General features: G+C 45.3%; 2 protein-coding genes across 2 annotated transcripts in view; one reads left to right on the plus strand and one right to left on the minus strand.

Moving 5' to 3' along the window:
* Positions 1-13866, minus strand: part of CISH (cytokine inducible SH2 containing protein) — an 87988-nt gene that overhangs the window by 67160 nt on the left and 6962 nt on the right. The window lies entirely within an intron of this gene.
* MAPKAPK3 (MAPK activated protein kinase 3) overlaps positions 5036-13866 on the plus strand; it is a 56453-nt gene continuing 47622 nt past the window's right edge. Inside the window, exon 1 of the mRNA XM_056525158.1 lies at positions 5036-5351. Coding sequence (XP_056381133.1) covers positions 5148-5351 — 204 coding nt within the window. The 5' untranslated portion in view covers positions 5036-5147. The remainder of the gene's footprint in view (positions 5352-13866) is intronic.

Consider the following 13866-nt stretch of genomic DNA (forward strand, 5'->3'; position numbering starts at 1 on the left):
TTCATTCTTCAGGCGACATCCTCAAGTAAAAGCCCATTGAAGTCAATTGGATCTTATTTTCTACTGGCAAAAAAAGTTTCACACAAACCTTCAAGTGAAAAATTCCGCATGAATTCTGCGCAAGGGAGAAAATGGCAAAAAACAAGATTCTCCTGACCGAAATTATTCCTTCTTTATTCCGCTCCAATTCCTCAGTGTAAACCCAAATGTAGACTGGAACTTATGTAATATAGGGAATCTGGAGAAGTAGAGACTTAGTAAACATATTTGGTAGTACAAATACAAGTGTATGATCATCTGTATAGTCCATGGGGGAGATTTATCAAAGCCTGTGCAGAGGAAAACTTGCCCAGTTGCCCATAGCAACCAATCAGCTTGCTTCTTTCATTTTCATGAAGGCCTGTGAAAAATGAAAGAAGCGATCTGATTGGTTGCTATGGGCAACTGGACAACTTTTCCTCTGCACAGGTTTTGATAAATCTCCCCCCATGTCTGCCATTTGTCACTTCATTAACAGGTAGTAAGAGTGGTTTTAAGGGTATGTTCATACTGCGGAACTGTAGCTGAATCTCCGCTTGCGGGATTCAGCGAGCGGAGATTCAGCCTGGCAGCCGGCTGAAGACGTAGGACCGCGCGGCACTGCGCCGTCACCATTGACGGCTATGCAGTGCTTGCGGACTTTCGCGCAAAGAATGAACATGTTCTTTCTTTGCGCGGAACAATTTCAGCGGCAGAATTGTCCGCCGCTGAAATTCTGCAGTGTGAACGGGTCTCGCGGAAGACCCATTCACACAGATGCTAACGTTCACTGTGCGGTATGTGAACATACCCTTATAGTAACATTGTATTGGGGAAGTTGTTATTTAAAGTGGCATTCCCAACTCCAAAAGTTATCCGCTATGTACAGGATAGGGGATAACAAGCTGAAGCCTCCACCAATCCAGAAAACTGAGAAAAATTGTCCTCTGAATTAATGGAGCGCACCGTGTATGCATGGTCAACACTCCATTCATTTTCTAAGGGTCTTCTGAGCATTGTTTGATGCTGAACTGAACTTGGCAATGTTGGTAATTGGAGGTGGACGTGCGTCCTGGCGGGTCCAGGTTGCTATCAGGAGCTAGGACCCATGGCTAATGCCAGCAGATCAGGATGATGTCCAGCATTAACCCTTTATATTGTGGCGTCTAAAAAGGGAAAAAATAACATTGCTGGTTAGCTCAGGGAGCTGATTGGAACTGCCACAGTGAACTGATCGGGACCATCACAGCAAAAGCGCTTCTTCCCTGCAGACAGCCTCAACAGCGTGTAGTAATGTAGCGCCAATAACACTGATCAGTGCTGTGCTATGGCAGTGTTCAGTGTATGCAGTCGAAAGATTGCATGTGATAGTCCCTGTTGCGGCGAGTGCTCCGGCCACTGCTCTGGCCGTGAGCGCTCTCCTGCTCCTTTCTCCGGCGGGCCCGGGATTCGCATTGAGGGATGCGCCCGCATGTGAATCTCGGGCCGTCACTCACTTCCTCCTTCTTCTGTCCCCTCCGTGTTCTCACACCGCTGGCGCGCGTGTCTCCGCTCCTAGGGTGCACGCGCCGGAGTTCTGAGATTTAAAGGGCCGTTGCGCCCTTAATTAGTGTTTGCACCTGTCCCTTCCCTATGTGCACCTCCCTCTACCTCTTGCTGGATCTTTGTGTGCCCTGTGCCCTAGAGAAAACGTTTCTGTGTTTAGCCCAGCCTGTGTTCTGACCTTCTGCTTTGTGACCTGACCTTGCTTCTGTCCCACCTGCCTGTTGACCTCCTGTTACGTTTCTTGACTATGTATCTGTGCCGTCAGTCCTGAACTTCTGCTTGTCCTGACTACGAGTTGCCTGTTCCTTCCTGTGCTACGTTTCCTCTCAGCAGCCTGTGTGGATGAGTCATGCCAGGGGTAGCGACCTGGGTGCCGCCTGCCGCAGCAAGTCCATCCCGCTTTGCTGGTGAAAACCAGCGGCACCTTAAACTCCGCTCCCTGGCATGGCCCACGCCATCTTCCACACAGGTACAGCGGATCCACTACCTCCGTGAGTGTTACAGTCCCCTATGGGGACGGAAAAATTGTTAATAAGATGTCAAAAAAATCGCTAATAAATGTAGCCCCTTCCTTAAAGGAGTAGTCTAGTGGAGACTGTTCCAACTTTGTTGTGCTGAGGCTGAAAAAAAAATGAAAACAAACTTTCTCTCACCTTCCTACGTTCCGTGTGCACGGATCGTCACACGGCGCTCAGCCTATCACCATCCGCAGTGATTTCCCGCCTCGGCCGGTGATAGGCTGAGCTCTGTGTGACGATCTGTGCACAGGAAGAAAGCAGAAGATTGGACCGGAGGACCGATCAGCTGTAGCGGCGCTCCGAGGAAATGCAGGAAGGTGAGTGAAAGTTTATTTTCATTTTTTTTTTCACGGAGTTGGAATAGTCTGCGCTAAACTACTCCTTTAATAAAAGTTGAAATCACCTCCCCCCCTTTTCCCATTTTCCAAATTTAATAAGGTAAACAAAATAAACATAAACATATGTGGTACCACAGTGTGCAAAAAATTTCTGAACTGTTAAAATATAATGTTAATGAAACCACAAGGTCAAAGGCGTAAAGGAAAAAAAATACCAAAGTCCAGAACTGCTGATTTTTTGGTAACTTCATATACCAGAAAAAAATTATAAAAAATGAGCCCTCATACCGCCCTGTACATGGAATAATAAAAAAGTTATAGGGGTCAGAAGAGAACAATTTGAAGTTCTCCGTCGCGCCCCCTTCCCATAGACTTTTGTTGAGGGGGCGGTCGTGACGTCACGAGGGGCGGCCCTGAACACGGAAGGCCACACACACATAGTTCGGAACAATAACTTCGGGACGCTGGGGAGCGGAGCTCCGAAAGCAAGGGAATGGAGTACCCCTTTAAGTAGTTAAATACAGATCAAATACATCAAACACAATCTGGTCCAATCTAATGCCACACAGTCGTGTACCATCTGATTTTATCTGAAAACTCGCTGCAGCAGATTTAAAGCTGCAGATTTTATGCTGCATATCACAGGGAAAAGGAAATGACTGAACAGCAGATTTCATGTTGTCGAATCAATACAAATAAATAGGTGAACGCAGCTTCAAATCTGCAGCAGATCCTATACGTGTGAATACACCCTAAGGCCATGTTCACATGGCTGAAAATGTATGGAATGTCTGCCCAGAAAACATTTATCAAAGATTTATCAAAACCTGTCCAAGGAAAAGTTACTGAGTTGCCCATAGCAACCAATCAGATCGCTTCTTTCATTTTTCAGAGGCCTTGTTACAAATGTAAGAAGCGATCTGATTGGTTGCGATGGGCATCTGGTCAACTTTTCCTCTGGACAGGTTTTGATAAATCTCCCCCAGCTTATTTGCTGTAGAAAGTCAGCAGCGGATTTTACTACTATTGATTTCGATGAGTCTGCAGAAAATAAGCAAATATGCCACTATTGGCAGTGGCAGCAAAAACCCTTCAGAATTTCTGCAGCAAATACGCTGCAGGAAATCCGCCCATGTGAACGAGCCTTAACATAGCATAAAATCTGCAGCATATTTCACCATCTCCTTGTATAATAATACTCTATATAACGTACCACACCAAGGCCTAGTAAGACATTGCCACTTTATACTTACTTATTCCTTTTAATGATGACACATATTTTGCTCATTTGTGAAATTATATTCTTTAATATTCTTACATTCCTTATAGGTTGCCTCATTTAAATAATTTTCCATATTGGTACATGTTTTTCCTTGTTTGAACATGTTTTTTAATTTTTGATTATGATTCATTGTTCTTTCAATACGTGCTATGTCTAGGCTGCTATATCTATTGGTGTCCAAACTGTGGCCCTCCAGATGTTGCAAAACTACAACTCCCAGCATGCCTGCTGGGTGTTGTAGTTTTGCAACATCTGGAGGGCCACAGTTTGGACACCACTGGTCTAATGGAATAATAAAGAACTGTAACTGTCTAGTAATGCCATGCTGTAAGGACAGCTGCGGCTATCTACCTTTATTTTATTTTGTTTGATTTTGCTCTCTTTAATGTTCTAAATATACATTTGAAATTCAATAAAAACTATAACGAAAAAAATAAAATCTGCAGCATATATGGTACATGTACATACATGCTTTTTTTACTTCTATTAAAAAATCTTAATCCTTCCAGTACTTATTAGCTGCTGAATATTACAGAGGAAATTCTTTTCTTTTTGAAGCACAGAGCTCTCTGCTGACATCACAAGCACAGTGCTCTCTGCTGACATCTCTGTCCATTTTAGGAACTGTCCAGAGCAGCATATATTTGCTATGGGGATTTTCTCCTACTCTGGACAGTTCTTAAAATGGACAGAGATGTCAGCAGAGAGCACTGTGCTCGTGATGTCAGCAGAGAGCTCTGTGTTCCAAAAAGAAAAGAATGTCCTCTGTAGTATTCAGCAGCTAATAAGTACTGGGAGGATTAAGATTTTTTCATAGAAGTAATTTACAAATCTGTTTAACTTTCTGGCACCAGCTGATTTGAAAAAATAAATAAAATAAAACACTTTAAACACTTTTGTTTTGCCCTTATATATTGCAGTTTTGACACATGAAAATCTGCACCAAATCGTCACCCAGGTTTCCCAGAGTTCCCACTGGCAGATCTGTCTAGTGCGGACATAGATAACCTTCAGCGCTGCTGATGTTTTGGACTACATCTCCCATGATGCTTTTGCAACATTTTGGCTGTAAGAGCATCATGGGAGATGTAGTCCAAAACATCTGCAGTGCAGAAGGTTGCCTATGTCTGGTCTAGCGATACTGTTCTCCAATATTAGTGCATTAGACTTGCCCCCATAAGAGGTGCACTGTAGGGTTTATGGGCCTTTCACTGAATTATTAAGGGGACAGTGACTGATGTCAGCAATGAATGACGGCAGCCGTGACAGCCGCGCAGCAGTGAAGTGGTTAAGGGCCGCCGCTCCTCCCCGCTGTCCTGTCTCCTCCTGTTCTGCTCCGCTCCCCCTCCCCGGTGGTGAACAGCAGATTTACTGTGGGTGTCACAGTCACCAGGACTTTAGCACCGAGCTGTCGCCATGAGGTTGGTGTTTGCCGGAGAGTCTTAAATGGACACAATGGAGGAAAATGCCAACGTACAGGAGACGAGCAATAACAGCACCCCGAGCCTGGCACAGAGCAACAAATTTGACATAAAGCGCCATGCCATCACCGATGACTACAAAGTGTCCAAGCAGGTGCTCGGCCTGGGCATCAATGGCAAAGTGCTGGAGTGTTACCGGAGAAACACCGGGCAGAAGTGCGCACTGAAGGTGAGTGACAGGAATGGGCGCCTGTGCCAGTGCAGAATGTGCCAGTGCCCCATATAATGTGCCAGTCCCCTATATAATGTGCCACTCCCCTATATAATGTGCCACTACCCTATATAATGTGCCAGCCCCCTATATAATGTGCCAGCCCCCCATATAATGTGCCAGTCCCCCATATAATGTGCCAGCCCCCCATATAATGTGCCAGCCCCCCATATAATGTGCCAGTCCCCCATATAATGTGCAAGCCCCCCATATAATGTGCCAGTCCCCTATATAATGTGCCAGTCCCCCATATAATGTGCCAGTCCCCCATATAATGTGCCACTCCCCCATATAATGTGCCAGCCCCCTATATAATGTGCCAGCCCCCTATATAATGTGCCAGTCCCCTATATAATGTGCCAGTCCCCTATATAATGTGCCAGCCCCCTATATAATGTGCCAGTCCCCTATATAATGTGCCAGTCCCCTATATAATGTGCCAGCCCCCTATATAATGTGCCAGTCCCCTATATAATGTGCCAGTCCCCTATATAATGTGCCAGTCCCCCATATAATGTGCCACTCCCCTATATAATGTGCCACTCCCCTATATAATGTGCCAGCCCCCCATATAATGTGCCACTCCCCTATATAATGTGCCACTCCCCTATATAATGTGCCAGCCCCCCATATAATGTGCCAGTCCCCCATATAATGTGCCAGTCCCCCATATAATGTGCCAGTCCCCCATATAATGTGCCAGTCCCCCTTATAATGTGCCACTCCCCTATATAATGTGTCAGTCCCCCATATAATGTGCCACTCCCCTATATAATGTGCCACTCCCCTATATAATGTGCCAGCCCCCCATATAATGTGCCAGTCCCCCATATAATGTGCCACTCCCCTATATAATGTGCCACTCCCCTATATAATGTGCCAGCCCCCCATATAATGTGCCAGTCCCCCATATAATGTGCCAGTCCCCCATATAATGTGCCAGTCCCCCATATAATGTGCCAGTCCCCTATATAATGTGCCAGTCCCCCATATAATGTGCCAGTCCCCTATATAATGTGCCACTCCCCTATATAATGTGCCAGCCCCCCATATAATGTGCCAGTCCCCTATATAATGTGCCAGTCCCCCATATAATGTGCCAGTCCCCCTTATAATGTGCCAGTCCCCTATATAATGTGTCAGTCCCCCATATAATGTGCCAGCCCCCCATATAATGTGCCAGCCCCCCATATAATGTGCCAGCCCCCCATATAATGTGCCACTCCCCTATATAATGTGCCAGTTCCCCATATAATGTGCCAGTCCCCCTATAATGTGCCAGTCCCCCATATAATGTGCCAGTCCTCCATATAATGTGCCACTCCTCCATATAATGTGCCACTCCTCCATATAATGTGCCAGTCCCCCATATAATGTGCTAGTGCAGAATGTGTCAGTCCCCCTTATAATGTGCCAGTGCAGAATGTGCCAGTCCCCCATATAATGTGCCAGTCCCCCATATAATGTGCTAGCGCAGAATGTGTCAGTCCCCCTTATAATGTGCCAGTGCAGAATGTGCCAGTCCCCCATATAATGTGCCAGTCCCCCATATAATGTGCCAGTCCCCTATATAATGTGCCAGTCCCCCATATAATGTGCCAGCCCCCCATATAATGTGCCAGCCCCCCATATAATGTGCCAGTCCCCCATATAATGTGCCAGTCCCCCATATAATGTGCCACTCCTCCATATAATGTGCCAGTCCCCCATATAATGTGCTAGTGCAGAATGTGTCAGTCCCCCATATAATGTGCCAGTGCAGAATGTGCCAGTCCCCCATATAATGTGCCAGTCCCCCATATAATGTGCCAGTCCCCCATATAATGTGCCAGTGCAGAATGTGCCAGTCCCCCATATAATGTGCCAGTCCCCCATATAATGTGCCAGTGCAGAATGTGCCAGTCCCCCATATAATGTGCTAGTGCAGAATGTGCCAGTCCCCCATATAATGTGCCAGTCCCCCATATAAAGACAGTGGCTGCCCTGACTATTCATGCTAAGCCGGCTGGCACAATGGAGTATGAGGTGTGTCAGGAGGTGAGTGGCAGCTATAGAAAGTGGCACAGGTTTTATCTTGAGTCTTGCTCACAGTATGGCACCAAGGGAAGGGCAGCCTTCTTGATTGGTCAGTGGTGGTCAGCTGGGTAGTGTGTATGTGCCATGTCACAGGCAGTACAACGCAGTACAGCATTATCCATAGGCCCCTTGTGGCTGCCATTATTGGTGAGTATAGGTGTGAGAGCAGACACATATATAGTAGGGGGGTCTCTGCACCTTTTATCAGACAGTAATCCTCTACCCAGCCCGAAATGGCTGATAAAAGGAAGCAAAAGATTGTGTTCACCCGCTTATGGTGTATGGCAGTGGTCTTCAACCTGCGGACCTCTAGATGTTGCAAAACTACAACTCCCAGCATGCCTGGACAGCCAACGGCTGTCCGGGCATGCTGGGAGTTGTAGTTTTGCAACATCTGGAGGTCCACAGGTTGAAGACCACTGGTGTATGGCTTCAAGTGACTAATGACTAGACTGGTGACTAACAGAAGAATAGAGGTGTTAACCCTCACAGTAGGCAGAGAAGGTATAACTTGCAGTTTCTGGTCCTCACTGCAAAATTGTTACAGGCCCCACGTCTTACAGTGCCATTTATAATACTGGCATTTAATAGGGCAGAGGTGCTTTGTGCCTTGGGGTCCCCTCAGACTCAGGGCCGAAGTAAGACTGCTACCTCTGCTTCCCCAATAGTTACGTCCCTGCTGAAGATTATAGGAAGTTCTACTTTTGGGACTTTAGGAATGAGCACCAGACGTACAGTTACCTGGGGCATGACATGAGCGCAGGAAGTGTCAGCCAGAAGTTATGTGAACTATTCCTTGTAAAACTAAAAGCAGGGGCGATGACTTCACAATGGTGCTGGCCTCTTCACTCATCTCCTGACTCAATAAATCAAATGGGATCCTTGTACAGAGCTTCTCTTCTAACATAAGGTCTTATACTGCACTCAGATCCAGAGCAGCAATCACAATTCTGCAGTTAGCAGTTTAAAGGAACACTGTCAGCTTTCTCGCCCCGCACTAACCAGCGGTACTGGCTGGTAGTGCGGGAGACGCTGATCAGTTTGGTCCTTACCGTGCCCTGATCCACTGCGCCGTTCCGCCGTAATCTTCTATTTTCAGAATATGCAAATGAGGTGCTAACTGGAACCGCCGGTGTGAGGTGAAAAAATCGGACCGCCCCTTCGCTCTTTGAAGTTTGCCGAAGCTAGAGCGGGGAAGAGCGAGGGCAGAGCCATGGGTTTGATTTTTTCACCGCACGTTGTGAGGTGAAAAAATCAAACCCGTGAAAAAATCTGAGAGCGAAGGGGAGGAGCGGTCCGATTTTTTCACCGGTTAGATTTTTTCACCTCACACCTGGCTAACTGGCACTCTGACGTCAGTGCCGCCGGCCGCAGCACTGCCCAGCTCATCAATTTTCCTCCCCTCCCTCCGCCTCTCCCTCTTCTCCATGCTCTGTAATGAAGAGAGAGGGGAGGAATATTGACGAGCTGGGCGGTGCTGCGGCCGGCGGCACTGATGTCAGAGTGCCAGTTAGCCCGGCCGGTGCAAGTTAGCACCTCATTTGCATATTCCAAAAATAGAAAATTACGGCGGAATGGCGCGGCAGATCCGGGCATGGTAAGGACCAAACTGATCAGCGTCCCCCGCACTACCAGCCAGCTTAAAGCTGACAGTTTTCCTTTAAGATCGGTAAATCATTCTAATGAAAAACTAACATGAATGAGGGCCAAGACTACAAAGCCTGAAGAGGAAGCTGTAATCCTTTTACTCAGTAATAGCCCTACCTGTGAGTCCTTCTAACATATTACAATTGGCCGCATGGCCATATGCATGTAAATAGAGTGATTGACCCATGGATACTTCCATATTGAAGAGAATGTCACCTGCACATCCACGTGTCATTTGGTATTTGAGGTTTATTGCGTCTTAAAATACAAGCTATAATAAAGTGTAATCTCCGCAAGGTTTTTGAGCCACTGTGAGGACGTCATATTGTAAGCTGAGCAATATTCACCAGAATGCAACCAGAGTTTTTATGACATCCCAGTGATACATTGGCTAAATGATATTTACCAGAATGGACGAATGATTGTGTCATTTGTTCCCTTCTTTTGCCTTGTTTTAGTGACGTGTTGTTTGTAAACCAAAGCTTTGCGATCCTTTACTGATCTTGAGTTAGAGCCCTGTTGGGCGATTATTGGCCTAACAGGCTGGTATTATCCTGTGTAATAGGGCCAGCGATAAGCGGAAGAACAAGTCAGCTGCTGATCGAGTCATTTGACCTTTTAAAAAATTGTTGTCCCCACTTCTTCCTGTGTGATAGGGGATGTGTGGCTGACAGCCCAATGCTCAAGCCGTCAACTAGGACAGTAAATAAGCATTAAACAGTTGGCAGGTGTACTGTTCCTTTAAAAATAATTTAAATCTGAGTGCAGTTGAATGGTCACCCTTGTGACCTTCAACAAACTATACATAAATCAATAGTACAAGCAAATGGAAAGGAAGTATCAAAATATCTTATATGCTTCTTCTTATCAACTTTCCACCCTTCTTGTAAATTCCATACTGTATTTACAAGATGGATTAAAGGAGAAGTCTAATACTAAAAAAAGTTATCCCCTATATGTAGGATAGGGGATACGTTTTAGATCGCGGGGAGTTCGAGTGCTGGGGCCCCTTGCAATCTCCTGTGCGGAGCCCCGACTCTCCCCAGGAGTGGCCCGTCACGACCCTCGCCTGAAGCAGGGGCCACCAATCCCCCTCCATATCTCTCTATGAAAGAGCCGAAGATTGCTGAACACCTCTCCCATAGAGATATATGGAGTGGGCGTGACCCACCGCTCCAGGGGAGGGCTTCATATAGGAGATCGCTGGTGGGCCCCATTGGTCACACCTCCCATGATCTAAAACATATCTCCTTTAATAGCTCACTCAGAGAACTGCAAACAAGGTCTATGGAGAGAGGAGTGAGTTAGCAAGGTTTCAGAGAGTAGAGACAAACAGATAGACACAGAGACTGCAAAAAGACATCACAAGAGCCAACTGTATTAGATCTCCTCCCAATGCTTAAAGGGGTACACCGGTGGAAAACAAATGTTTTCAAATCAACTGGTGCCAGAAAATTAAGCAGATTTTTAAATTACTCCTATTTAAAAATCTTAATCTTTCCAGTACTTATCAGCTGCTGTTCACTTCACAGGAAGTTGTATTTCTTTCTGGAGTTCTTATCAGTCTGACCACAGTGCTCTCTGCTGACACCTCTGTCCATATAAGGAACTGTCCAGAGCAGGAGAGGTTTGCTATGGGGATTTGCTTGTACTCTGGACAGTTTCTGACATGGCCAGGGGTGTCAGCAGAGACCACTGTGGTCAGACAGAAAAGAACTCCAGAAAGAAATACAACTTCCTCTGGAGTATACAGCAGCTAATAAGTACTGGAAGAATTAAGATTTTTAAATAGAAAAACATTACTAATCGGTTTAACTTTGTTAGTTGATTTAAAAAATTATTTTTTTCACTGGAGTACCCCTTTAATTGACAGGATAAACTGCTCAGTACTGCTTTAGAGTGTCCTCCATGCTGCTGCTTTTAGGGGTGAAGTGCAGGGTCCCCCTTCTTTGTTTGTGTGTGTGACAGTTGTATAGCAGACACGATAGATGCTATTGTCTACCAACCAGCTCAGGGACCACAAAAAATTACAGTTCAAGTACAGTAGTCCAGCTGATGTTATTTGTGGCAGTCACTTTCACTTAATCCTTGGTTATCAACCTTATCACTATGAAATGGTAGGTTCACTTTAAGATATCTGCATTTTATTAGTGAACAGGGGCTCCTATTGTTTCCATTCAGAGTCAGCAGGTCCTCATGGTCTATCTAGTCTGCCCTTATATTATTTCCTTTTCTAGTTTTATCTTAGATAAAACCTGACTAAACTGAATGAAAACATGTGTACAAATTTTAACCCGTATATAGTTGAAAACCATACACAGTTTGAAAAATGAATGATGTCCGTTTGCATCTGTTTTTTAAGAATAAAAAAGTATACGTTTTTAACTTTTCACTCCATTATGAATAAAGTTTCACTTGCTTGATTCAAAATCCAAGAAAAAAAACTGTGCAAAGTAAAAAACCGGATGGTGAAAACCGGATGGAACCGTACGCACATATGGTTTTGTACGGTTCCCATTGACTCCCATGTAAAAAAAAAAAAACGTATAGGTTGCAACACGATTTTTCACCCGGACAAAAAACCGTGGTAGGCTACGGTTAGGGATATGGGAAAAAAAACTGACAAAACTGTATAGAATGCAAAACGGACACAACCGGATGCATCTTTTGGCTTACGGTTTTCAATACGGTCCCGTACAGTTTTCAAATTCAAATCGTATACGGGAACTGTATTGCAAAAATGTGGTGTGAACCCAGCCTTAGGCTGCATTCACACTGCGGTTGGAGCGTACGGCTGCCGGCTGGGGGAGGGGGAAAACCGTGCGCTCCCATACCCCAGCCGGACTGGCACTGAACTCCGTTGACTTTAATGAGCCGACCAGAGTCAAACAGTGACTCCGGTTGGCTCATTTCTGGCCTGTATCCAATTTTGTGACAGGAGGAAACTATGGTTTTAGGTCCGGTCACAAAGCCGGACATGGGGCAAAAATGAGCCGACCGGAGTCACTGTTTGACTCTGGTCGGCTCATTAAAGTCAATGGAGTTCAGTGCCGGTCCGGCTGGGGTATGGGAGCGCACGGTTTGCCCCTCCCCCAGCCGGATTTGGCAGCCGTACGCTCCAACCACAGTGTGAATGCAGCCTTACTGAGATTTGTTACAATTTGCAAGTCAAAATATTTATATTAGGAATAGGCATAACCAGCAATTCCCTAATGTGATATTGAACAAGACTTCATAGAAGAACCAGGATATTCGGCGCTGACCATAGAGAAGGTATCGGAGCCCAGGTAAGAGAAGGAGGTTTATCAGCAACGCGTTTCACCGCGCTTGCGCGGCTTCATCAGGCTTAACACACGGCAGTTGTACCAGGGTTATATACCCACATGGGATTAACCCATGGAGTGCATAATTAAAATAGACCATAACAAATGGACAATATAAAATGTATAAATAACAATGATCATACATAAACATTTATAACACTCAGCACTGATCATAATAAAATATTAATTACAACCATAAAAATCAGGAGACATACAAAAACAAAAATAATAATAAATCCAATAACCGCAAGTACAACTGCCGTGTGTTAAGCCTGATGAAGCCGCGCAAGCGCGGTGAAACGCGTTGCTAATAAACCTCCTTCTCTTACCTGGGCTCCGATACCTTCTCTATGGTCAGCGCTGAATATCCTGGTTCTTCTATGAAGTCTTGTTCTATTCCACATATTCTCCAGGAAGGCTGCAGACAACAGGATTGTGATCCTTAAAATCACATGCATTCAGCATAGTTGTGTATGTCCTCACACAACTCAGCAGGGTGAGCACGGATATTGCAGTTTTCCTCCTCCCCACCCTCGTGCTTGCTTTACTATACAGGGAGCGCCTTTCCTCTTTTCTTTTTCTAATGTGATTTTGTTACAGTTCTCTTCTTACTATAAGGAGCCCTTTTGAGACTAACATTATATGGCTTTATTAGGCGCACATTTGCTACAGATATTACGTACTGTTATCCTGGGGAAATATGAAATATATGAGGGCATGCTGGTAGTTGTAATTCCTCAGCATGTGTGGATATAACGTCAACCAGGAGCTGGGACACATAGCGACATCTGTGGTTGCAGCCGTTGGTGTGGGTGTTGGGTTCATGGTGTTGTGATTGAGGGCGTGTTACACCTGGTACACAGGTGTGTCACCCTGGAATGTGTCTCCATGAGGAGACAAGTCTGGATTGTGTAGGCCGCAGAGCTCACACCACCTGTTTTTACACTGACTTTCATTACCTGAATTTAAAAACTTTACTGCATCTGCACTAATATACAGTGAAACCTCTCTAAAAGACCACGGGGGAGATTTATCAAGACCTCTCCAGAATAAAAGTCGCTGAGTCGCCCATAGCAACCAATCACGTCGCTTCTTTCACTTTTCAGAGGCCTTTTTAAAAATGAGAGAAGCAATCTGCCTGTTATGGGCAACTCAGCAACTTTTTCTCTTGAGAGGTTTTAAAAAATCTTCCCTCACGTCTTTGAGACCACCACCCCCTTTGTCAGACCAGTTTCAACACATATTATGGACACTGGCTTCTTTGAGAAAACCACCCCCTAGAAGACCACCCCACTTTTTTGGTGCAATTTTGGGTGGTTCTTTCACTGTATACATATATGGTCCAGTTCCAGTTATCTGGCAGAGATCATATTCCTGAAGATACAGATTAGTAGGATTTCTTTTCCCACACTGTAATACTAGGATAT

The sequence above is a fragment of the Hyla sarda genome, chromosome 6 (assembly GCF_029499605.1).
Source record: "Hyla sarda isolate aHylSar1 chromosome 6, aHylSar1.hap1, whole genome shotgun sequence".
Taxonomy (NCBI): Eukaryota; Metazoa; Chordata; class Amphibia; order Anura; family Hylidae; genus Hyla; species Hyla sarda.